Source organism: Vidua macroura, chromosome 10 (assembly GCF_024509145.1).
Source record: "Vidua macroura isolate BioBank_ID:100142 chromosome 10, ASM2450914v1, whole genome shotgun sequence".
In the NCBI taxonomy this organism is placed as follows: domain Eukaryota; kingdom Metazoa; phylum Chordata; class Aves; order Passeriformes; family Viduidae; genus Vidua; species Vidua macroura.
The window spans coordinates 10,483,075-10,508,237 of NC_071580.1; the positions used below are offsets into that span (position 1 = coordinate 10,483,075).

A 25,163-nucleotide genomic window follows, 5' to 3' on the forward strand; every position below is an offset into this window, starting at 1 on the left:
ATTGAAGGGGATTTTTTTTGATAAAGGCTAAATTGTGTATGGGCATGAAAAATTCATTAGGGAATTTAAACCATTTCCAAACCACATAAAACATTAAACATTTCAAGCTCAGGAGTAGCTTGAATATGGTGTGCATCATCCCAAGCTTTAAGCAGTCATCTGATTTTTCTCTTGCAAATGCTAAATATATAGTAAACGAGAGCCAAAGTAGTTTTTATTTGCTTTCTCATGATGACTGTGGAACCCTGAAAGGTTTTGCTGGCTGACCTGACACACACCTTTGTTTACCTCTCTTGGCTAGATGATTTTAGCTGCAGTATTTTGAAGAATGAGGGGAGCAGATATCAATGCTGCAGCCACAGTGTCCTGTTCTGTGCTTGTGATGAGCTCCAACCTTGGTCTTTTTTATGAGTGTGTCTCAAGCTAGCCTTCTAAATCCAGTGGAATTAAAGATTTTAATCAATCAAGATGCTGATCACCATGACATGATGTGATATGTATCACCTGATAAGGATATGGAGTAAATCTCATAGACTTATGAAAGTAGAGTGTCCTATTCTTTAAAAGATCATCAACATCCACATTTAGGTTTTGTCCAGATGTGTTACGGGATTTTAAAGCTAGGTCATGCCTGTATTTTGAAATCTAAAATTTGTCCTTTGTGTAGAAATATAAATAGTGGCCAATTTCAGAACATTCTCAAATGCATTCTCAATTGCTTCTTGTTTTCTTGACAGCCCAGGTGCCCTAAAATATTGTGTTTTCCTCTTTAAATGAAATTGTTACTCACTTGAGTGTCTTTCATCAGGGAAATCTGACTGTCATTGTTTAAATCCTCTAGGAATGAGTTTTGCTTTTGCATAAAGCAGTCACCTTGGATGACTGCGTGCAGCAAGTCATGCATTACAAAATTGCAGTGTGAGTTTTCAAAACCTGCTTCTCTTGGGTTTCATGTAAACACTAAAGGAGGGTGTTTCTTCTCTTCTGTAGGAGAACACTCAGGCCATGACTCAATTTTGTCTCTCTATGCTGAAGATGGTCATAGAATCACATCACAGAATCATAAAATGGTTTGGATTGGAAGGGACCTTAAAGATCATCTCATTCCACATCCTCTGCCATAGGCAGGGACACCTTCCACTGTCCCAGGCTGCTCAAAGCTCCATCCAACCTTGCCTAGAACACTTCCAGGGATGGGGAGTCTACAGCCTCTCTGGGCAAGTTGTGGCAGTGCCTCACCCCCCTCACAGTAAAGAATTTCTTCCATATATTCTCTCTTTCAGGTTAAAGCCATTCCCTCTTGTACTACCACTACATGCCCTTGTGAAAAGTCCCTCCCCAGCCTTCCTGTAGTCCCCCTTTAGAGACTAAGGTGTTCTTGGCTCCCCGTGGAGCCTTCTCTTCTCCAGGCTGAACAACTAAGCCTGTCTTCATAGGAAGATATGCCAGCCCTCTGACCATCCTCTAAGAAAACTCTGCACCTTTAAATATCTCTGTGTTCACCCTTGCCAGGGCAGGGAATGTGCTTTCCCCTTGTTACACTGTAAAAACACCACATTGGCAAACAGCACCATGACCTTCCTATTGCTTCACTTGGGACTGGAAAAGGGCAAAAGGAGTAAGTGTAGCCCACAGCATCAGGGCACTGGTTAGGTCATGGGGGAGATGCTTCTTTCTTTGCTGTGATTCATGAAGAAGGTAGAGACGTTGGCTAGAAAATTCTCAGGGCTGATAAGCAGCTCTGAATGATGTAGGCTTCATAGGATTCATCATAAAGCCTCAGCACACTGGGCATTTCTGTGCATTAAAATAATTTCCAAGCAATGAACCTTCCTGGTGTCTCTCTGGCTGTTTGTACTTGCTGATAATGTCAACTTGGAAGTCATTCTTCCTGCATCATCTTCTGTCTGATGGAGGAAAAGGCCTACTCTTTCCAGCTCACTGATCAAGGAGTTCTTGTTAGGTGGTGAGATGGACCATCCCCTCTTCTCCTGTGCTGTTCAGCACTCTTTCCTTGCCCTTCACTGCTCCAAGCACATGCTTGTGGAAGCACAAGGAGATGTGTATGTGACAGTGGATAATCACTGTCCATCACCACTGGCATCAGCAGCCCTCCAAGTGTGCCAGAGGCTTTTGTCATCAGAGAAGATTTATCCTCTTCTCGTCCTCCCTGAGCACACACTCAAACAATATATCCATTTTAATTGTTTTCTGAGAGGTTATTAATATTGGAGTGAGGATTTAGAATGATGATCAATCATTAATCTGAAAAGATTTGCACTCTCCCGTAGCAAAGCTGGAAAAGAAATCAGAACAAAAGAAAATCGAGAGAGGTTCCCCACCTAGCCTAATTTAATTTTTTGTTTAACTAAAATTATCCCAGTAGCAGTTCTGAGGGAAAACCAAACCTCAGACTGAAGGTTTCCAAAGACCAGCCTAGAAACTGTAGCAATATGTTACTACATTTTGTTACCATTTTTTTCCACAACATTTTATTTTAAGAATAAAATCTCTGGCTTTTCAGACAAAACCACAATCTTAGCAGAGGATTTTAATTTTCTTCCGCATTATTCCTTTTAACAATATCCACAAATATTTCAGTAATTTGTTTTCTGTTGGTTAAATAGAAAACTTTTAATTCAGTCTGGGAGCGATCTCACCCAGGTTTCTCTAGAGCAAATAGTTGACCCTGCTTTTGGTGTGATGTGTTTCATGGCAAGGGCACCCTCTCAGTTGCTCTGGGCTGATGCCAGACCCTAATAATTTTCTCTGGAAGGGAGGCACCATATGCTGAGCAGAGTTACAGTAAAACTGCTGGTTTTATTGAATGCTCTCTCAGAATGGTCAGAAGGTTAAAATGTGTGCTTGGGTAACTACAGTGTCATGGCCATTCCTGCTGGGAATGCAGGATGGGAGCCACGTTCCCCCAAAACCAGCACAGGTTCCGTGCTGCCACTGTTTATCCCTGCTTGTATTCTGGGGATAGGCAGTCTGCCTGGGTCACTCTAGGGAGTGAATTCTATTATCATCAGTGTCCTGAATGGGAATATGATTCTCATCATTGGGAAGTCCTTTTTGTACCTCTGTTATTCACCTCCTTGCTCATTTTAAGGTGCTCCTGATGGGAAATGCTCAGTCTCTTCTTGTTTTCTGGGCTCTGACTAGATAGAAAAATGGGGTGGTTCTTGGTAGGAGATTTTGTGGAATATGGAAGAATACATGTAGTTACTTGTCTAAAAGGTCAGTTTAGCATGTTTTTTTCCTAACCAGTTACTTTGTTGAATTATGCAAAAGTGTAAATTTTAAAGCATTTATTGTCACAATGCGACAAGTATAAGTGGGTATAGTAACTTTAGGGTGTTGGAAAATGGTCTTTGGTACAGAAAGCAATTGAATCAATGTTTTAGTGTGCAATTCATCTCAAAGAAGAGAAAGTCTGCATCATTTGTTTTCTCCTCTACTTTCTCTATTATCAAGAAGTACAGTAGGAAGGATATAAAGCACCTCCTGGTAGCACCTCCTACCCAGGGAAAGATACAACCCTCCTTCTTTTTTTTCTTTTGATTTTAATCCAAATTTTGTTCCATATTCTAGCCAGATTGCACGGGACATTTCTAGTAGGTATCAGCAAAAGGAACCAAACCACCACTACTCCATATAAATATTTATATTTATATACATTTATATGTGGAGCTAGAATCATAGAACTGCTTAGGTTGGAAAAGATCATCAAAATCATCAAGTCCAGCCATTAACCTAACACTGCCAAGTCCATCACTGAAATTTGGATATGGAGCATTGCTATTTATTTTGAAAAAATATGATAGAGGTGAATTCTATGTATCTAACATTTAATTTTATCTTAAATTATCTTCAGGGATTAAGGATGTAATTTACTATTCAATGTTACACCAGTGAATTAGAAGGCAATTAATTTTATAGCACAAAGAAAATCTAGATGCTTTTCTGCTCCCAAGTAGCACTGACTAACTGCAGTGGAAGGAAGAAAGCCAGTGCTGTTTGTATTGGTGTAAACAGTGAACTGAGATAGATTTGATGAAGACACATTTTGCTTTCATCTTCCAAGTCTGAATGTTTGTAAGTGTGACATAGGGAGGGGTAGCAAAGAGGATGGAAGGACCCAGAGGGTGAGTGACCCAGTTTGAAAACTAGTCCATGGGGATTTGTTTGATCAGCTCATCTGAGCACTGCACTTGCCTTTCCCGCTTGGTGGTTTTGCTCCAGTCTCTCAAACCAGGAGCAGAAGACTCAGTGAAGAGAACATCTTGAAGGGAGGTTGACCTCCTCCTGCTTAATGCAGTGGGTTTTGTTGTCCCTCTCCTTTACATGCTGGGTAAGGAGAATGGATCCAGTCCTTCCAGATGTTCTGCAGCACAGACCACTGCTGACTCTGAGGCTCAAGCCAAGGCAGCAGCACATGGGTTTCCTCTGTCTGCTCAGATTGCAACTTGCCGCCAAAATGGGAAAACAATACAAAAACAGACATAGGCAAAGATAAATCCAGCATTGCTTAAAACTGTTGGATTCAGCTTCCAAAACTTGAGGAAGTCCCTTGGCAGTGAAGAGCTCTGAGAGATGTTTTTTTTTTTTTGTGATCTGTGCAGTGTTTTGTGTTTCATCACTAGAGACAGAGAGGGTTTGGTTGAAGATAAGATAGGTTGTGTCTTAAGGACATGGTCCCCATCTTCCCTGTTTGCTGCCTCAGGGGAGAAGGCTTACCAAGTAAACAGACTCACTTTCACTGTGCTTTGCAGCAACAGCCGGGGAAAATGAGGTCCTAATCCAGTGGCATAGCTCATTTTTTTCAACTCCTTTGCAACAGCCCTCTAATAAATTAATGCATATGTCAACTCTTGTCAGAAGCTCTTAGCAATGAACAAATGAGTTCAACACCATAATCTAATAAACAAATAGATAACCTGTTCCAGTTTGTTCTGGGTGAGGTGGTGTTTCCTTTGTTGAGTTGTTTGATGGACCCTTCACTCTCAGAGGAGAAGGATGATACATGGGAATGCAGCCCATTTCCTCTCCGGGAGAGGGTTTTCTCTTCTGTCTTTGATGCCCTGATTTTCACTTGTTTACGTGGAAACATCTCCTCTATTTTCTGTCATTAAAAAAAAAAAATCATTCAGAACTACTTTTGTCCCCATTATTGGATATGAGCAGCTGCAGCTGAAAGTGAGATCTCATTGTACGAGTTGCTTCACAAGTAAGATGAAATCATGCTCACTTCTACAAATAAACAATCAGAGAAGGCAAAGGAAAGCTTTTCATGCTGGTGGACAGAGACACAGTGGGGTTAAATGACATCCCCAATGTCCTAAAGGAAGTCTATGACAGGGAAAAGTGCTTAGAGCTTTTTTGTTAAATCTTACGGTTCTTCTTCTGCCTTATTTTATTGAAGTTTTAAGGTTCCATGGACCGTTTCTTGCATCAATTCAACTTCAGTCCTTTGCTAAGCTTTAGTAAAGGACTGTTGTGTTTTCCATGAGTCACATCTATGGCAGAGATGGGGCATTAGATGGAGTGCTCTGCCCCACAGTTATATGGAAAACTAAGCTTATGATTAAAATGCAGCCTTCTGTCGATGGCTTTGTGCTTTGTGTTGTAAGCCTGATGTGTAGGAAGCTCTGCTGATGTGCGTGTGGGAGGACAATCCAGCACGGGGTTGTACCTGCCTGCTCCTCCCTCCACCACTGGGGCTGCAGGAGCATTGGCTGGGATTTACTAGGAAGGATAGCACTTGGTGTCTACAGCCACCAGCTGAACAGAAATGGAATCTCATCAAAAAACCCCATTGTTTTCACAATGAGGGGCATCCACTGTGGTGAGGCAGCTGAGATTTTGCATAATTTGGGGAACTGAATCCTTATCTCCTACCCTCGTGCTAATTACTGCCTTTGGGGTGTTTTGAGAGGGAGGTCAGTGAGTTCTGAGTGGAGGGGATTTCCTGCATTGGTGACCAGAGCTGGAGTGAAAGCTCTGTGTGACACTAAAGGCAGCATCTGTTTGTACTTAATTAAGTTGCTCATTAAAAGCTGCATCACTTGCAGTGAGCATGACATAGTGTGCCAGTGCTGCTCCCTTTAACAGTCACAAACTTGTGGGCACAAACTTGCCAGGGGTCCAGTCCCACTGGCTATGCCTGAATGGTGGTAAAGCCCTCTTGAGAGGGAGTAAAAAATGGCTTTTGAACTGCTGCCTCAGCTCAGACCCAGATGTCAAAGCAGCCAGCGCTGGATCTTCCCACTGGCACTCTCCCAGGTGGCTCCTCTGTCTCCACCAGAGTTTCATCTGCTTCTCCTGAAAGCTTTAGTACCTTATTCTGGCTCTAGTAACTCTGGAAGAAGTCCAGAGCGATTCCAGCAGAGCTATTTTGGATTTGCATTTGCAGGAGGAATTGTACCTAGAGGTTTTAAGTTAATCGCACGGTCATTTTTCCTCTGTATATTTAACCACTGAGGTTAATTACCATTTCAAAGTTTCACAGGCTGCTTCTTCCATTATCTCAGCCAGCTGTGGTGAAAGGCAGTATGGCAAGAGGCTGGTAATCTGAACTGGAGTTGTGCAGATAGGAAAATTGCTGGGAATTGTTTCCAGTGAATCCCAGGGGTTGAAATAGTTCTATGGCAGGGTGAAGGTGGAGGTGAGGATGAGTAAGCTGCCATGGTACACATTTCCTATTGACTTTCCATGTAGTAAACAAAATTACCAGATGATTGTTGGCATGTGGTGGGTTTGGTTTTTTAATTTTTTTTTAATTTAAAGAGAATATTTTAAGCAGGACTGCGATGCATAGTCCTGAACTGTAGGGGACTAATGTTCCCGCTCTCCAGCTGGGAGAAACTAATTCAACATCTTGTGTTGTAAACACTCACTCATTTTAACTGATTACACCTCCAATGTTCCTCAAATCACTAAAATTACTAATTGCTATTCCTTACACATCAGAGAGTGAATCCTGAATAATTAACCCCAAATAAAATTAGATGAATTGGCCCTTTTAATTAGAATCCCTGCTGCTGTTTGTTCTGAGCTTCCTTTTCTTACTGTTAAGAGACTTTTAGAATGATTAAAACTGTTTAAGACTTAAACAGCCAGTGACCTTTTAATACAATGTAAATCCATAAAAGCAATATTTCAGCTAGCAGGTGGTGAAGTAAATTTTCAGTGCAACTACCTGACAGGCTCAGTATTCCTTTTTTAAATGCTGAGGATGAAATTAGCCAGTGTGGGTTTTTTTTTCTTCCTCATGGTTATTAATACAGTAGCTGATTAGCACAAGTAGTTTAAATGGTAGGATTAGTGATTGATAAGAGTGGTAATTTAAACAGTGCTTTGGGTTGTTGGAGATGCTTTATATTAGGAATCACAGACCAATGTGGTATATTTAGGTGGATTGTGGAGCTGGTGTGTCATCATGCAACAGTTTCCCCTGCACTGACATGGTGTCAGTGACTCCTCACAACATGGTTGGGGCCAAAACATTATTTTAATTATGTGTTGTCCTTGCCTAGTGATGTGTGTTAAGTAGAGATGCTACAGGAGAACGTTCTCTTTGGGAAACTTAGTAAGATGTATGTTCACACCTAGGAGGCACCAGGTCACATCTAGCTGAAGTTTTCTATAAAAATCCTGTGGTGGCACTTTGCAGTAGGAAGTTTCCCAGACCACATAGTAATACTGGGTTATTCTGCAGGCTCCTGCAATGGTCACTGTGGATTACAGGTTCATGGCAGCCTCCATTAACAGGATTTTAGCCTAGCACTCAACAAATTAGGGGTTAAGTGTAAATCTCAATTGTTGCAATGCCAAAAGCTGTGGCTTTCTGCAGTAGAAGGTAAATACTTGACTGAGTAGTGCCTTTGTCTGCCTAGTACTTTGCCAGATGGAGTCTGTCTGGATCAGAATGGAAACACATCAGTGAGGCTTCATTCCATCACTGTCCTTAGTCTGGTCTCTGAGTCAGGGCCTAACTGTGTTTCTCAGGTGATTCAAACTGATTCTGAACAGCTTCAGAATCAGAAATTATCAAGGTGACAATCAGAAAGGGTTATTTTTGCTTGGAAGGAGAAAATTGAAATCAGCATGTGACATATATAGTCCTCAGATGTCAGCCAGAGATCTGGGAAGACCAGTGTAAGCCCAGTTTTTTTGTTTAATAGGTTTCATTAACTTATTGTTCCATGAAAATTATGGTGTTTTGCTTTTTTGTGTTTCTCTGTGTTTTTCCCCAAAGAGTCTCTTTTACTGAACACGTGAACCCTTCTTCAAGTCTAGAAGTTTCAAAGCCACAAATCTTCACATCTAAACAACTGTCTGTCAGGGGTGGGGGAGGCAGTTACTGTGCTACAATTCATTTGTTGGCTGGCAGATGTATCTCCTGAAAACAAAGACTTGAGACATGAGCTTGAGCCAGCAAAAAATTAAGTGCACTTAAAATTTTAAAGGTTAGCCTGTAAGTGAGAATGGTGTTTGCTGTATGAGGCAGGATGTTTTTCTTAGCTTGTACCCAGAAGGCATCAGGCAGCCAGTGGCAAAAATTTTGTGAGTTTCTATTCACCCTGACAGGTTTGTGCTGATGTAGGTGTCTGTTAGGGCTCTAAACAATTTTATATTTGTGTACTTAAAAGTGTAATAGTGAAATGTTTAAAGCTCCTTGCAATATGTAAAAGGGGAAATTTTGTGGTGGAGAGGGGTAAAAGTGCAAGTGCATCTACAATGGCACAGATTCGATTGAAGCCAGAAGCCAGGCTGGGCCCTGGGAGGCATCGCTTCTGCCAGTGGCTCTGCTATTGCTTCCCAACATAACCATGGTGGGCTCACCTCATTGCTGCCTAATCACTTGTATTGACAGCATACGAGTTTTCTATTGCTCAGGGTGAGCAGGCGGGCAAGGTTTTCTATTTCCGGGCTGGCAGTCCCGTCGCTGGTGGCTGCAGCGGCGCAGGAGCTGCACGGGTGCTGAGGGAAGAGCTCAGAGCTGTGGCTTCATGGCACGTTGCGCCGCTGTATCTGAAATAACCGAGCTGGGCATGTGTCTCACTGCACAGCCCCTTCGTAGGTTGACTCATGGGCTTCACAGCTGTATGAAGGGAGAACGAGTATGTGGTGCACCAAGGACTGTTTATTTTCTCTTCTTAAACATATGGTAACAGGTAGAGATTTCTCATTTTAAGAGCTGAAGGCAGTTTGTGTCTTGGTGTGATTTCCTACCTCCATGGAGAGACTTGCCATTGGAAGGCAAGTCTCTTCACCTGCCTTGAAGTACAAATTGCTTTCTGGAGGTGCCTTGGTACCTCACTGTTGGCAGAACTCAGTGCAGTCACTCTCATAACCTGAAATACATCCAAGTGTTCAGGTTGATGTCAGGTGAAAAGCAACCAAAATGCTGGTCTTGGTGCTGAACAATAATCAATACTAGTGAGCCTTTTGCCCATCTTATCCTTATTCACAGAGGGACAACCTGGTTAAATCAGTCAGGAGAGGGTGAGTGCTCAGGCTGGGATGTGTCCTCCACCAGCCCACGGTTAACTGGTAACCCCAGAGCCCCATTCTGCTGTGGCTGCTGGTGCATCCGTGCAGACCAGGGACGGTCCCTTGCCCAGATGGCTCCCACCTCGCTCTGTGACACTGAAGGTGGTCAGCAGTGGGTGGCAGTGATGTGCTCTGCCTGGACATGGACTTTCCTGCCTCCTCCCACAGCTTGCCCAGCTCTAGTAAGTGAAATCTGACTTGCAAAGCTCCGAGGGTGAGAGAAGGTCCCAAAGGTGCACTGTAGGGACACTGTGCTTAAAGGGACTGTCAGCTGGCTTTCAGGTTCTTCTCATCTTTTTCTCCCTCAAACCTAGACATGTTTCTTCCCCACATCATCTAGAGTCATATGCTGCTGAGGACACGGATTTTGGTCTTTGCATGCTTCCCTCTCTGCCGGAGGGAGACTTCCAGCAATGCCAATAATAATAATAATGCAGGGACAGCTTTCCCTCCTGCATCCAAGGGAACATTCTCCCGCGAGTGCAGTGGGAACAGTGCTGGGTCCTGTGGCTGTCTGTGGGAAAGAGGAAGGCGCAGTGGCAGAATAAATAACTAAAGCTGTGAAGGAGAAAGGTCCATCTGTTCACAGAGGACCAGGAAAAGGCCAAACATCTGCAAGGTCCCCCCAGTTCATCAGGCATCTGCTCTCTGCTTCCCAGTCTAAAAACCTTCCCCCACTTGTGGGGAGAGGAGCCAGCAGCTTATCTAACACAGGATGGAGTCAGCAGAGCTGGGCTGGGATGTGGTAGAGCCAGCTGTCTCCTGCTGCAAAGAAGTGTTTTCTTCCAAACTCTAGGAGAGAGCTCTTTTTCTGTCCTTTGCTCCTTTTCTAAAAAATCTTGCCAATTTTTTCTTTTCTTTCTTTCAGGAGGAGTGGGTCTTCCAAAGGGGCAAAAATGGTATTTTGTTTATGTTTGTTGTAATGGTCATTGTTAGATGCAGACTTCTGATTATGCAGAAAACCTGCCCTTTTCCCTGTCTCATCTCCTCCGGCACATTCTCTACCTTGATTTTCCTTAGGTGTTTTGAAGGATTGTAATAAAGCAAGAATGTCCGTCTAATGTGCTGTGCAGGGAGATCAGTTTTTGGCATTGGAGCCAGGACTGACTGAGAAACATCATGTAAAGCATAATCTTGAGAAGTCTGTTTGCTGGAGTTGAATTTGTTTGCAAAATAATGTTAGCTGGTTGGAGCATCATTTACAGAGCAAAGGAGAAAAGTTTAAGAAGGACTCAAATATCCCAGCATTTTTAGAACTAACCCCTTAGATATTAATTTAAAAATCTCTCTACTTTTCATTTTATTTTGTATTGTATTTCACATGATTTGAAATAAAAGATTGGATTTATTATAGAGCAATGAGGAGGATGCTGCAGATATTATTGGACATAATTTTTTTTAAAAAATCAATCCTGAACTCTATAATATCATGAGCCAGTAGGTTTCATGAGATTTTATGTATTGGAGCAACATGATTGTCTTAAATTAGTTTTCAGTCTGTTGTTTTTAAGCTGTCTTTGAGCATCTGTATTTAGGATGATACTTTCATAGGGATTCAGAAGGGGTTTTTTGAGTCCCATCCATGCTCATTTTGGGGAAAATAGGAAGAGATTACTTTCCTGGTAAATAACACCTCTGAAAGTCCTAGGGGAAGTTTGTGTCTTTCAGAGAGTGATTTGAAATAGAAGAGAAAAACTTTCAAGGGCTGCAGACCCATCTGCTTCCCATGGCAGAGAGCATGAAAGTGTTGTGCTGGCAGTGCTGCCCAACTGGTGCCTGTGCCTGGTTTGGGCTGAACCTAGGGCTTTAAACCTGGGTATAGGTGGCCCAGAAGACTGCAGGTCACAGGGGGTTGGCTCAACACCTTCCTGAGTGGTTTGGAGCCTGCTCCTTGGCATTTAGGGGTGGTGCTGAAGGCCTCTGGCCTGAACGCAGTGTGATGCTGCATGGAGATCTGGAGGGTCAAGTAGGGAGCTCTTACTTCCTTCCAAAAGCAACAGTTCCTATATATGTGAGATATCACACTTTTATTAATCTGAAACCTTCCATCCCAGATGCTGCACACACAAGAGCCAACAGCAAACAGCTCTACTTGCAGCATCAATCTTCATAAGAAGAAATAAAAACATACCACAGTGGTCCAAATTGCAGGCAGCTGCCTTCCCTGGAGACAAATCCAGTGGTAATGGCAAATGCTCTTTTTCCACTGTTAGGAGGTGCTTTCAGAGCTTGGTGTCCTGCTGCCTGCAGCCTGTGCTACTCTGTCCTTGTTTTCTTTCTCCTTTGTGGTCCCACATCCCATGAAATTCTTAAGGAGAACTTCTCTCTGCTCCCACGTCCCATCTCTATGCTAAGCTGGATGGCTTCACAGCCAGTATTCGCTGCTTTATCTTCCCATCAGCACTTTTGGAAGATTAAAATGAGCAAGTTGTATTCTAGAAATTGTGTACATCAGCCCCCTTGTAAAAATCCAGAGTTAAGAGAGGTGGATTCATGTGTGCTTGCACCTGGCCCATCATGTGACTCTTGTCACTGAGAAGAGCCTGTCCCCTTCCCAGCAGTTCTTTACATGAAGCTATGAAGTCCCTATAGGAAGAGGAAGATGCAAAGAGTGTGTCTGCCTGCCAGCAACAGGGATCCAGGAGATGGGCTGGCCTAGATTCTGGGCTCCAGCCCTTTGTGTGTCTTCTGCAGCAGGGAATCCCTGCTTTTGGACAGCACCTGATACTGTCTTTATAGGGATCAAGAAGAGTTGGCATAGTTTAGCACACGAGTGAATTGGATGGGATCCATTGCAAGGTTAGACACGGGGTGTTCATTAGTGCAAGTTTTGTGGTTGCCTGTGGTAGGTTTGAGATGCGACTTGGATCTGTGGAGCTGCTTGTTGGTGCCTTCAGGCTTTGTGGTACATCACCTTTTGCTGTGGAATCTGAGCACCCCGAAGCCATCTGCCACTGTTACTGAGCTGTGTAGCCATTTCCTGAAGCATTGAGGGGTGAAGCTGAGCATTTAATGGTCAAATAATGTGTTATGTCCTGTGCCACAAAACTGATGGGCAGAGCTGAAAGTATTACAGAGCTCCTCCTGATCATCCATGTCATGATGTGGGGAAATGCTGCTGAGTTTAAATTCTCCCATTCTCTCTCCTAGGGGAATTTCTTCCTCCCCCGCCCCCTCCTGTGGATGACCTTGGGAACATCACATCATCACAAGGTGCCTTTCCCCCCCCACCCCCTCTGGATGATGTTACTTACAATGTACAGGTAAGAAGACAGGAATTTTGTCATTTGTGCAGAACTGATCCAGAAATTGTGGAAATGAATGAATGATAATAGAGAGAGGTGGCAAAGTTCTGGTTAAAAATCATAGGTCAGGAATAACCAAGTCAGTTTTAGCAAGCTGTGTTTCCCAAGCAGGGAGTATTTCCATTCAAAACTTGCTGGGCTATTAAAGGATTTTTCCCATCCGGCTTGAATTAGAAGACTAATTGCCTTATGTTGTTGTGATGGCGGATGGGAGTGGAACCTTCCCAGAATGAATTGTTTTCTGGAATGGCCATCTCCTTCCATGGACTGTGGAGAGACTTTAGGGCAGTAATCTGATCCTGAAAGTGCTTTGTTTATATTCCCAAAATTAAGTGAAGCAAATAAGCCCTGGCCCAGGCTCCAGTGATGTAATTGAGACCCTTTTCACCCTCTTTTTGCTGGCTTGGATCTTCTAGATTGGCCACCTGGATGAAAATGCAACTTCTAAGACACATCAGGTGATGGTGGCATGTCCAAAGTGAATATGGACAGACCTTGAACACCTTTGCAAGATATGAACACTTCTGTGCAGGTATTGCAGGTTTGCCTGGAGTGCCAGGTTTATGTTTGCTCAGGCACATTCTGGAGAAATGCATTCAGACTTCGGGACAAGGCAGTCAAGGTGATCAAGGAGTGAGGAGCTGATCTTCCAGGTGGTGACCAAAAGAGTTTGTCTTGTTAGCTGAGCAAAAGGAAGGCTGAGGATGGGTCTGGCTGCAAATTTGAAATACACTTTGGGAATAAGCCCATATTTCAGCTCTGTGTGGATGTTGGTGCAGGAACAGGAGAGGCTGAACTTGCCAGAAGTACCTCCATGCTGGTGTTTAGAAATTTTCTAAGCACTGGGGCTCCAAAGATCTGGAAGAGCCTTCTGTCAGAAATAGTGAGAGCAAAGCGAGCATGGTCTAGGTTTAAGGCTGTTGAGAGTCGTGTAACCACATATCCACAGACATGGGGCTGCCCTTGATGGCCCTGGAAGATTGTGGCAGTCCTGTATCCCTTGGTGGGTTTGAACATGAGAGTAGGTCAGCAGGCAGGCATTAAACAGGATTCAAAGGACCTGACTTAGTTCCTGACCCTCTCACCAGCTCTGGACTTATTTTGTCTGCTTTGTGCCTTGGGGAAAAACAAAACATTCCACTCCCTCGTGGGCTTACTGAGATCTCTTGCCTGTGGCAAGGTGTTCAGACACTATGGCAAAGCCTCAGCCTTTCCTGCAATGGGCTCAGTGTTGGAAGCAGCCTTTGAGCAGGAAGGGGTTAATGGGGATTGTGTTCTCCCTTGCCAGGAAAGACTGCAGCAGTCAGAGACATTGCCAAGTGCAGAGCATGGCTTTTCCCAGCCTTGGAGGAATGAAGTAATTCCCCAGCAAGTGTTGTTCTGTCTTTTATCTCTCTGAGAAGACTGTCCCCCATGGGAGCAGGGGAGCTTCCAGAGCGCCCTGGGAAGCCGTGGAGCAGCAGGCTCCTGGCAAAGGCAGGGCACTGCCTGCATGGTGCCTGCACAGGAGCCTGGGCAGCAGGAAGGGGTCGTGGTGCCTCACAGGATTCCTCAGGATCAGGCTTCTCCCTTCCCAGGTCACCCAGGGAGAGGGCCTTGTGTATTTATTGCAAGGAGCTTGCTCCTGCCATGGCTCCAGAAGTGTTCCTGAGCTACTCAAGACTGTGATGGGGATGTGCCCCTTGGTAGAACCACTCAGCAGGACAACTCTTCCCTCTGAGCTCATGGAATTGCTATTTGTCACACCCTTTCTTTCTGGCTTTGGGAAACTGGGACTGGAGCTGTGTTCAGTTTTAGCAAGAGCGTGGTCGGAGCAGGATTCCTTTGCATGGTATCCTGCTCAGAGGAAGGTGAGCCTAGCAGTTGTACCTGAGCAGTCATGCCTGTCACCATCCCAAATGTACTCTTATGCAGCACACAGGGCTCCCTGCCTTTCCCTGACTTTCATCTGTAATCAGAGAGGTCACCTATTCCTCTCTGTTTTCCCTTCCATTTTCTGTAGGAGATAAGGCGCAGGCAAAAGTCAGGGCTCAAGTCAGGAGCCAGCAGAGTTTTGTGTTGCAAGATCAGCTCCTTATCTTTCAGGAGCAGTAAAAGTCATGCTGAAGCATGTAAAGCCCAAGAGAGGAGGAAGAGGGCAGGTGGTGCTGGAGACAGCTGCCCAATGCCTTTGTGCATCAAGCACAGTAATTTTCTCAACTCTGGATAGGCGTTCTTGTGCTAAAGGAGCAGAACAAATGGTGACTGTGTTCCTTCTGCTGTGAGGACATGGTTGTCTGAAATCAGGGTTCTCATGAACATATGTTGTATTGGGCTCCAAGAGGCTGATTTTACTCTCCAATGCCAGACCATTTAATTTCCATGCCTCAGTTTCCCCGTTGCTAAATGGAAGTGCTGGAGCAGCAGACTCAGTTCCTGAGCATTGCCAAGACCTGAGGCTGCTGTCTGGGTGGTTTGGCCCCTCTGGACCTGGTGGGAGCCCTCCAGATCTACTTCAGAGTTTGAAATTCCTCTGTTCCATCAAATCAGCCGTTTTGCATCAGAAATTTTTCTCTGGAGGGTGCAGTGCTGATGACAGCTTATGAAGTATGTGTGCTACGGGGCTCCAGGTAAAGCTTTTTATACTAGGTGTTAAGTTGATGAAGACGGCAGGATAGATGTTTAGTTTATTATCAGTTTGTGTGTTACTGTTACCAGAGGGCTGAAAGCTGCACAGCTTATTGCAGTTTAAGCTGTAGCTTAAGAGCAGCAGTTAAAATAATACCCAGTTTTCATAGACCTGTTTATCTCTGGATCTCTATTTGGACAGTGGAACTGGCCACTTAGGATCAGATCCAAAAAGGTACTTTAGTATCTGACTTATACTCTGATGGAAATTAGAGGAGGGCTGGTTCATAAAATACCTTTTTGATAGATCTGGCATTTTCTTGTAATTTCTTTTTTCCCATCTAAATCTGTCATATTCAGATTCACAGCAGGGCTGTGGGGAGGAAAGGGGAAGGAAATTTAAACTCTTTTCTTATTAACTGGAATGCCTTTTTTTTTTTTAATTAAAAAAAAAGGAAAGAAAAGGCAATATTTATTTTTAAAAGAGTGTGTTTGGGCTGGGGTAGAGTTGTGTTGGGAAGTTCCCCTTCGGCTGCAGTGGGGGAAGGCAAGGACTTGTTCCCAGAATGGTGGTGAGGGCGTGGTGGTGGTGTGTTTGACAAATAAGGACATGAGCAAAGAGCCTTTTGCCACGTTGGCCTAGGCTCAGTTTGAAAGAGAAAGAAAAAAAAAATTGGACGGGAAGAAAAATGAAATCACTGTTTGTCAAAGGGAAATAGATAGATCTGGGAGGGAGAAAGCCAGATTTTTATTATGTTTTTGCCTTCTAGTTTCAAAACAGGCATCTGCCCAGGCCAGGGAAAGCCAAAGTGAAAAACTCATCAGCTGCCTCTCAAGCACCCTGTTTGCTCACAGAGAGGGACCCTCACTCATGGCTCTGGCAATTTCTTCCTTCCTTGCCAGGCAGGGCTGCACAGCTGTGTGAAAAGCCAGTCCCTGTCCCCTGCCCCATGGAGTCCTGTGCTGTCTCAGGAGTCATGGGTGCTATGGCTTGGAAATTACCCATTCTCTTTAAAGGGGAGGGTCAGCCCAGCATTTCATGTTGGAGCAGGATCTGGGTGGCTCAAAGCAGATGTGACCCTCAGCTGCCAACTTGCCAAGGGCCACCTTAGGAAATGTCCATTTAGATATCTCTACTAATTACCTGCACATGCTGCATCTGCAGATGGGTCTGATTTTCTTTTGGGATCTGAGATGCTACCACAGCATGGGAAGGAGAGGATTGTGTTGAGCTGGGATGGCACCTCTTTCCCAGCAACCCCCAGCTGTTATCAGTGTGGTTTTTATTGACAGCCCACAAAACACTTGACAAAAGAAATACCACTCTCTTCCTGTTAAGGAATCTGGAGCAGGGAAAGTGCTTTGCCTAGGTCACCAGGCTGACCAGTAGCAGGTTAAAAATAAGACCGAGATCTCCTGTGTCCCAGAGCAATTCTGCCTGCTACATCTCAGAGCCTCATTACTGTAATAACTGCAAATTAATGACTAAACACCATCAGTGCCTGAACATAGGAACAATTTGGGATATATCAATGTGGATGTGAAGAAATGGCTTTAGGTTGGGGGTTAAAGTGAAGAAAAAATCAGACTTTGAATAGTTGCATGAAGTGCAATATAAAGAGTTTTAATATACCAGTTCTTGTTATAATCGTCTGTGTTTGGAGGGGCTACATGGGCAGGGAACTGTTCCTACATTCAGACCTACTGAACTCACCAGTCCTGCTGTCCTGTTGTGATATGCAGAAAATCAGCCAAAGGACTGAAATTCCTATTGCCAAGGAGTTTTGGAAAGGCAAAAGCTGAAGTGCGTTCTGAAGGCGTGTGTGCCTTCCTCTGCGAGGCTGTTCTGAGGAGACCTGTCTCACTTCTCCTCAGTGCTGGGAGAAGGTGGGAATGTGTTGATAGATGCGAGAAGTGAGAGCCTCATCCTTGTTAGGGAAGAGGCTGCCAGGTGTTTCGCCGTCTGACTCCACTCCCCGCGAGTGGCGGCGGTGCCTCTGTGGGCTCTGACTCACTGGCTGAAAGAACAGCCAGGACACAGGAATTGTTTTTGGGTTTTTTTTTATTTTTTGGGGTTTTTTAAAAATTTATTTCTGAATTTTGGGTGCACATCTTGGCAAATAGCTGGGGAGGAAAAAGCATGAATTTTGCCAGTGGGGGTTGCTGCGTTAAATAGCTCATCTCCTGTTTGGTGGCTGGGCTCTGCCTGCTAGTGCTGGGCTTGCTTTAAATCACCTGCCTTTTAATGTGTGGAGAAGCTGAAAAGGCCAAAGAGAACAGAACATGTGTTCAGCCTCCCTCTAGTGCTAGATTTTGTTAATCATTGGGATTAGTGGCCTGGTTGTAGGTGCTTGCTGGCAAGGAATGTTGGTACCACAGGACAGCTCTCACTGCTGGTGGGGCTGCCAGACTCCAGGAGGGATCAGTAACTCCCAGAAACTCTGTAAATAAAGCCACAGTCTGTGTGCATTGCTTGCCATTTGAGATCTAGCTTTTGCAGATTTCTGACTTCTAACCTGATTTATTAAAATCCATGTGATAAGCATCTGCCTTTTATCTAAATTGAAGCTGTGTCCAACAGTATAAATAAATTACCTGGTAATGTTAACCCTTTTACTCAAACCTTGGCTTTGTAGGAATGCTTTTTATCTGTTTCCTTCCTGCCTTCCTCGTGTGTTTGAGAAACAGGAATGTGCTGTGCTCTAAGTTAGACTTAAACAAATAACATGTGTGTTCGCTGAATGTTTAAATGCTCACTGGGACTCCACAAGTCAGTAAGTGTTTGCTGGATAATAGGGGAATTTAGGTTCTAGGGTGAGAAAAATCAGTAATATAACATCTGTATATGTTGATGAATATTGGGATGCATGAGGGATAAAATTCATGCATTTCTTATATGTGTGTATATATGTATTTACGCTCTATAAATATACGTATGAGAAATGAATCATGAGTGGGAATATAGAGCAGACCTTCACATTATTGGAAGCAAGCATGCACATTTTATCCCTGCTGCTTTTTCATCCCTTTTTGTGGGTAGCATGACCAGTAGATCCAGGATCACAAGAGAAAAGGAACACTGAGCACTTCTTTCAGCCAGCTCTTGATGCATCCCATCTTATACACATGTTTATTTTACAATGCCAAACCACATTCTATTTTAAATCTTTAATGAACCTCTGTTCCCATCCATGTAACTTTCCAATTCTTACTCTCTTCAGAACAGACAAAGATGCTTATTATAAACCACAAATTTTACTGAAAGGGTAAACTGGAAAAGTTTTAATTGTGCAGTGTAAGCCTGCCATTCATCTCCTTGCCTGGCTATTAATATCTTGGCAATGTTATAATGCAACAGAGCCTTTAATAGCTGAACCTCTCGGCAAGGACTACAAAGTAAGCAAGACCCAAACAGTTAACTGTGCTCATTATTTTCATCATGCTTATTACTGTGTTATTTAATGTAGTTGTTATGTTATTGTTTAATACAGTCACCCAGCACACAGGATGTGCCAGGACCTGCACACTTGTGCCTTCTTTGGCAGGGGAGCTCTGTGGCTGAGGCTGGGAGAGGCTTTCAGAGATGAAACAGGGCAGCTTTTGATAATCTGCCATACAGCAGGTGATGAGGTGGTACAGATCATGTGTAAATACCGGTATGGGACCTACTAAAAAGTCGTGAGAGGAAACAGTAAGGTCAGAAATGTTGCTGCTTATGATGGTCAGGGCTGATCAAGGTAAATCCATCCCAGGTTAAGACACGTGCCAGCTTGGGTCCAGACAGAAGGCCGTGCTCCTCCAGTGCTGTGCCCAAAACTACAAGCCCTGGTGGGCATCACCTTGGTCCTGTGGACACATCTCTGAGGGACACTGTCACACTGCAAATGGTGGAGTCAGCCACAGCTGGCACCTGCAGAGAGTTTAATCTGTAATCTTGATTATACCCATGGATAATAGAGACATGAATGTGGAAAGTAATAGTGGAGGCATGGAGAGCATGCAGAAAAAGCAGGCAATTTTATTCTGTCAGAGCTTGGCTGGTGACAGACAAAAAGCAAGCAAATACATCATTGTATCTAAGGTAGAATTATTTAAGCAGAGGGAAAATAAAGAGATAATGAAGATGTGGGAATTCTCCTATCAAAGCAGATGAGCTGTGTGATGGGACAGAGGGAGATAACTGCTTCTGCATTGGTCATGTTTCCATTCTTCTCATATCTGAGTGCTATTCAAGTCTGCTGTTGGATTAGCAGGTCCTAGGAAAAATCTCTTGCAAGATCTCTTGTCTCAGATCCTGGGTAGCCTATGTTGCATTAGGGAACTATAATGCAGCAGCAAGACTAAAACAGACTGTCAGTAATAAGAAGGAATGCTAAAAACTACAGCAGACAAATTATTATGCCTCTTCTTTGAATGAAGCTGGCTGGGATTGGAAAGGGCGGTTTAGAAAGTCAGTCTTTCCATGCATTTTGGGCATAGTGGTAGTCTGGAATGTGACAGAGCAGAGTCAGATTCCCACCTTGGCTCTGGTGCTTTAAGTACTATGATGCTGTGCAGTGTAGAAAGGAGCTTTGGCCAAACAAGATAAAAGGAAATAGAATTATACTGCTTGGAGAATCCAGTTGTGGCCTAAATTCAGTTTTAGAGCCCTGGAGTTTTTCAAAGAGTAGGACAAACTTCATCCTATTTTTGATGAAAATTATATCTGGCAGCAATGAGAAGATACGGATATGGAGAAGTTGTGAGAACATCTAATTTCCAAGAATGGAAGTGGCTGAAATGCAGGTTCCTGTCTCTGTTTTTCAGTTTCCATCACGGGTGAAAAACAGCTTCAGCTGCCATGAAGGGTGGTTTTGTTGTTAGAAAATGTTGTCTCTCTGAGGAGTGTGTGGCACAGTGACTGAGCAAGCTGGAAGATGGTAGAAATACCAGTGAGAAATGTTGCAGCCAGAGCTGAAGAAATTTGTTCCAGACATGATTTTAAGTGTCTGCTACCATAAAACTCCATCTTTGAAGGACCATTCTCCACAATTGTATTTTTCATTTTGATTTGCTGATTAAAATGCAGGATGTTGATTAGCTTTAACATACAACAGGTAAGGAAAAGCATCTGGAAAACATCTTGTGATGGTTTTAGTGTTGGTTTTAATGGTGAGAGAAGTAAAACATAAATGTTTGGAAAAGCCGTAGCAACTCCCAAGTGTTGCTGAAGCCAGTAAGCGTCAAAAGTGCTTTACAAACTCCTTTCATTCAGCAGTCCTGAGGCACAGCTCCTTCCCTCTCCATCTCCACATTTCTCTTTTGCCATGGAAACTGTCTCACATCTTGTCACGTTAAAGGTCTGGCCTTCCTCTTCAGCTCTTGAGTTGTTTGTCCCTTCCTCCCCCTGTCTCTGGCTCTGCAAATTCCTCCAGTTCAGCCCTGCAGTTCCCTCTCTGTGTGTTCCTGAGGGCTGCCACTGCTGAGGTCTGCAGATACCCAGGTGTCCCATGGGTGGTGGTAGGGCTGCCTTCAGGGAGCAGCGTGTGCTCAGTTCTGAGGTCAGGTGAGCCTCTTAAAGATACTTAGGTAAGGACCTTCTAGTGCAAAGTTTGGCTTCTGTGGCATGTTGGCCTCAAGCAGAGATACAGCTAAATGCTGTTTTCCTGAGGTCTAATGTGTGCCGGGGGCACCACCTTTTCTGAAGCATGAATTCTGATTGAAAGACAGCGCTTTACATTAATTTATCTGCATGTGGACAATATCAAACTTTGGAGCTCACCCAGGAAGGGTCTGCACAGTGGATTCCTTTTTAGGACAGCACAAATTATTGTTCAGCTTTCTGCGTGATTCGGTTCCCTTTTCTTCAGCTGAGGTTCCCACTTAGGAGATGTGTAGAACCTAAGGTGTCTGAACAAGACAGTTGTTGTTAAAAAAGAAATAAAACCCATGGTCAGCCAGCCAAATCCAATATCTGACACACATCTGGCAGCCTTGAAGGGAATGTATAAATGGGCCTAATGGTTTGGAAAATGAGATTGCAAATTTCGTGAAGGCAAGAGCCTTTTTCAGTGAATCAGACTGTGGGGTTTGCGCAGCTGAGGCCTGCCTGCCCTTGAACTGCAGCCACTGACCACCCCACAAATGTGTAGACTGTGGCAGAGGCCAGATTTTCCTCTTCTCAGCCTTGAGACATATAGTAGATTTTTAACATGATTCATTTCCTCAGAAGCCAAACCCAAGCTATTGACTTTCATGTAGTTTTATACATCTATTTTGCTGACATTTTGCCAGGTTCACTGGGAATCCTTGCAAACATTTTGGCACTCACCCCTTCCTATTACAGCAAAACAAGCAAACAAACTCCAAAATACGTTATATGTTTAATTTCTGGACCTAGTGCTTACTCAGGCTGTGAAAATTGACCAGCCAGTTTTAATTTTACTTTTTTTCTCAGTGGTGATTTTCTAATAGTTTCACAGCCCATGCTCAGGAATGCTTTCTCAAATTCAGAGAAGTGTGGCTGTGTGCTTAAACTTCATTAAAGTTGATAGAACTTAAGCACACGTGTAAAATTAAGCATATGCTTATGTTTTATAGTCTTTTTGCAGGTGACACAAACAGCTGCATATGGGTTTCCAATATGTGATTAAATTCCAAAAGGAGTTTTTAAAAACAGTTTTAGTCAACCTTAATTTTCTGAAATTGGTAGCTTTAACAAAACCTATCTTTTTTGATTTAAATTGCCTGAGATGTGTGCCTTTTAAAAAGCTCTTTATTTAACTGTCACAATATGCAGTCTTGTGTGGGATAGAGTTTGTTCATGTAAATTTAATTTCAAGTTAAACTGGTGCAAACACAAAGTGATGTCAGTAGATCTTTGTGGACTGGCAGAGCTGTTTCTTTCTCACATCTGTCAAGGTGGGGGCCAGACAGAGCCATTAAATTGTCAGCTGTGCCCTTCTGCCTATTGCAGATCATAAAGCTTTGCCTGGTCACCCAGGGAGACCAAAGGCATCCAGCCTTGATCCACAGACATCAAGAGGTGGAGAAATCTTGGAAGTTTGTTTTAACATTTAATTGCCGGCAGTATTACACATAAATGAGTATCTGTTACTTCTAAATGGAATTTCCCTAGCTTTGGCTTCCTGACTGCTGTATGTTTTTTTCTGTTTTGCTGGATTGGACAGTCTTGTGGTATCTGGTATTTTCATTCTGTAAACTGTTTAGTTATTGCTATCGAGCTACTCAATGTCCTTCGTAGGTGAAACCAACTGAATTCTCTCTGTGTCTCCTTTTCAGCTGTTTTCTGCTGTTCTGGGGCATCTCAAGTTCCTAAACTACTGCCTCCCATACTGGACACAGTATGTCAGTGCCAGACTCACCAAGTGTTGAAAGAAGTAAAATCACCTTCAGCTCTGTGCTTTCTTGCTCCTGGTGGGAGATGGTGTTTGGTGTGGTTTTCCCCTCTGGGATATAAATCCAGAGTGGTGGGCCTGGGTGTGACAGATTGCCTTGTGCACAGGTGTGTGTAATTCATGGCTTGTCAGACACCATGCCTCATGCCCTGCTGTCTGAGGCATCCTCCTCCTACCTCTTTTCTTATGCCAGACAAGGAAAGATGAAGATTAGGACTTGGCCAGGATGTGAAGATGAAGGGAGTCTCTGCTCTTTCATATCACCAGTGGATCTTTTAAAAATGTAACATTCATGTCATAGGAGTCAGTGAGAAGGTCTTCCGTTACTGCAGTGGACACCTAATGAGATATTTGGTTTCTACATTGATTATTGCAGCTGTATTGGGGTAATTGGCTGCTCTTTGGTTATGGTTCCCCTTGGAGGCAGATGATGAAATATCCGCTATGTTCTCCTATTTCTCAGTTTTTCTGTAAGCAGCAATGCTCTGTGGGGAACATCAGCTCTGCTTGATGGCTAATTAAACATTAATTTGTAACGATATTGGAGCAGATTTTAAGTTGGTGGGGGAGTGGGCAAAGAAAGGGGAAACTTTTAACAGTCACCATAATTGTCAATAATGAATCCTAATGTAATTGCATTAATTAAAAGAAAAGGGATATATTCCCTGCTGCTGTAAAGTTAGTTAAAGTCAGTGAAAGTCATGCTGGCTCAAAAAGATGTCATGGGCAGCTGTTCTTGCCCTGTGGACAGACAGGTAGTGCTGTCCTGCCCAAAGTGTAAAGAAAAAAATGATATATCCCAGTTCTTATTGTATATTCTGCTGATGAACTGGAATGTTTCACAAATTCAATTTAATTCCCAAGGACGAGTAATTGTAACTCCACCCGGAGAATATTAAATTGCTTTAATGGAAAAATAAACTGGTTTTATACTCCCCCTTCTCTCCCCACCTTCCCCATTCAGTTTTCAAATAACTTTATGTGCCTCCTTAGTTTATTAATACACTTCCATCTTGCTGCTGATTTTGCATCTGGTAGCACTTAACACAGACAAGACTCCCAAAGCTTTTGATCAGACATGTTAAGTAAACTCTCAGGACTGTCAGGTCTGCTGCTCTGGCAGATGTTGGCTTGTGGGACTCCTCCTCTCTCTTCATCCCCTGACTGTTCCTTATCAAATACATCCTGTTGCTTCCATGTGCTGAGGATTGTGCTGCCTTTCCCCACGTATTCTCTGGCCCTCAGCATGAAGATCCTCTGGTCAGCTGAAGGGCATTTATTGTTTTGCCGGTTTTTGGTGTAGAGGCTCAGAGAAGCACTGAACTTTTAAAAGCCCCATTTAGCCAGCCTTAACATTTCCAGGACTTCCTTCTGTGAGCAAAACAAAAAGTGAGGAACCCACAAAAGCTGGGTGCAGGTTTATATGCCCAAGGTGGAGGTGTGAGCCTGTGATGCAGCAGGGAGCTGGGTAACACCATCCTGAGGCTGGGGGGACTGGACAGCACGGGGCCTCTGTGTTGGCAGCTCCAGTTTCAAGGCACCTACAAGCACACTCCTGGCCTGCAAGGAGGATTTGTTGAGTGCTGTTTGCTGCATCTTTTTTATTCCTGTTGTATAATTGCCTTCTGTTGTCCTCAGGGGTGGCAGAGGGACAGGATATGTTGCAGATCTTCTCATGGTCTATTGTCCATGTGCCATCAAATCAATCAGTCATCCACTGCTGGCATTTGATCCAGGGTTTCAGCACAGCCTACCCCAAGGCCGTGGATCCTGTTTTGTGGTGCCCTTCCATCCTTTTTTTCTCTCTGCTCATTCATCTAATATCCATGGCCAGATCCTTTTGAGAATTCTGGACTAACCATAGGTGTTTGTGGCAAAGTCTTCCCTCCGGGAAGGAGGGGCAGGAGGGAAGGTTATGTAGTCCTGGATTACTCTACTGCTCATCCACACTGGTGGCATCCTGCCCCCACCAACGTGCTGGTGTTGGGACTGGGGCCCTGCTCAGGATAAGCAGGGAGCAAGAGCTTATTAAACAGTGATGGAAGATGACCATGGGCCCCACTGACCCACAAACCAGTTGCTAGCCACGGCAGTGGCTCAGACCCAGCCATGTCATGGGAAATCAAGGCCATCCTGCAACAGAATTGCAACTGGAGCTTGAATGGCTTGGACAGGGGTTTGTTGTCTTCTGGCATGTTTTGTCAGGTTTTGGATGGCAAATACAGAGAATGAAAAGTCCTTTAAGGAGCTGACAGGGCGCAAGGGACTAGTGTCTTCATCTGGTGGCCTGGAGGAC

At 43.9% G+C, this 25,163-nt stretch overlaps 1 protein-coding gene across 6 annotated transcripts in view; it reads left to right on the plus strand.

The window, feature by feature from the left end:
* Positions 1-25,163, plus strand: part of LPP (LIM domain containing preferred translocation partner in lipoma) — a 322,361-nt gene that overhangs the window by 137,345 nt on the left and 159,853 nt on the right. For all 6 annotated transcript variants that reach the window (XM_053985940.1, XM_053985939.1, XM_053985937.1 and 3 more), the window contains one exon: positions 12,709-12,821. In XM_053985940.1, the coding sequence (XP_053841915.1) occupies positions 12,709-12,821 (113 nt within the window). The remainder of the gene's footprint in view (positions 1-12,708; positions 12,822-25,163) is intronic.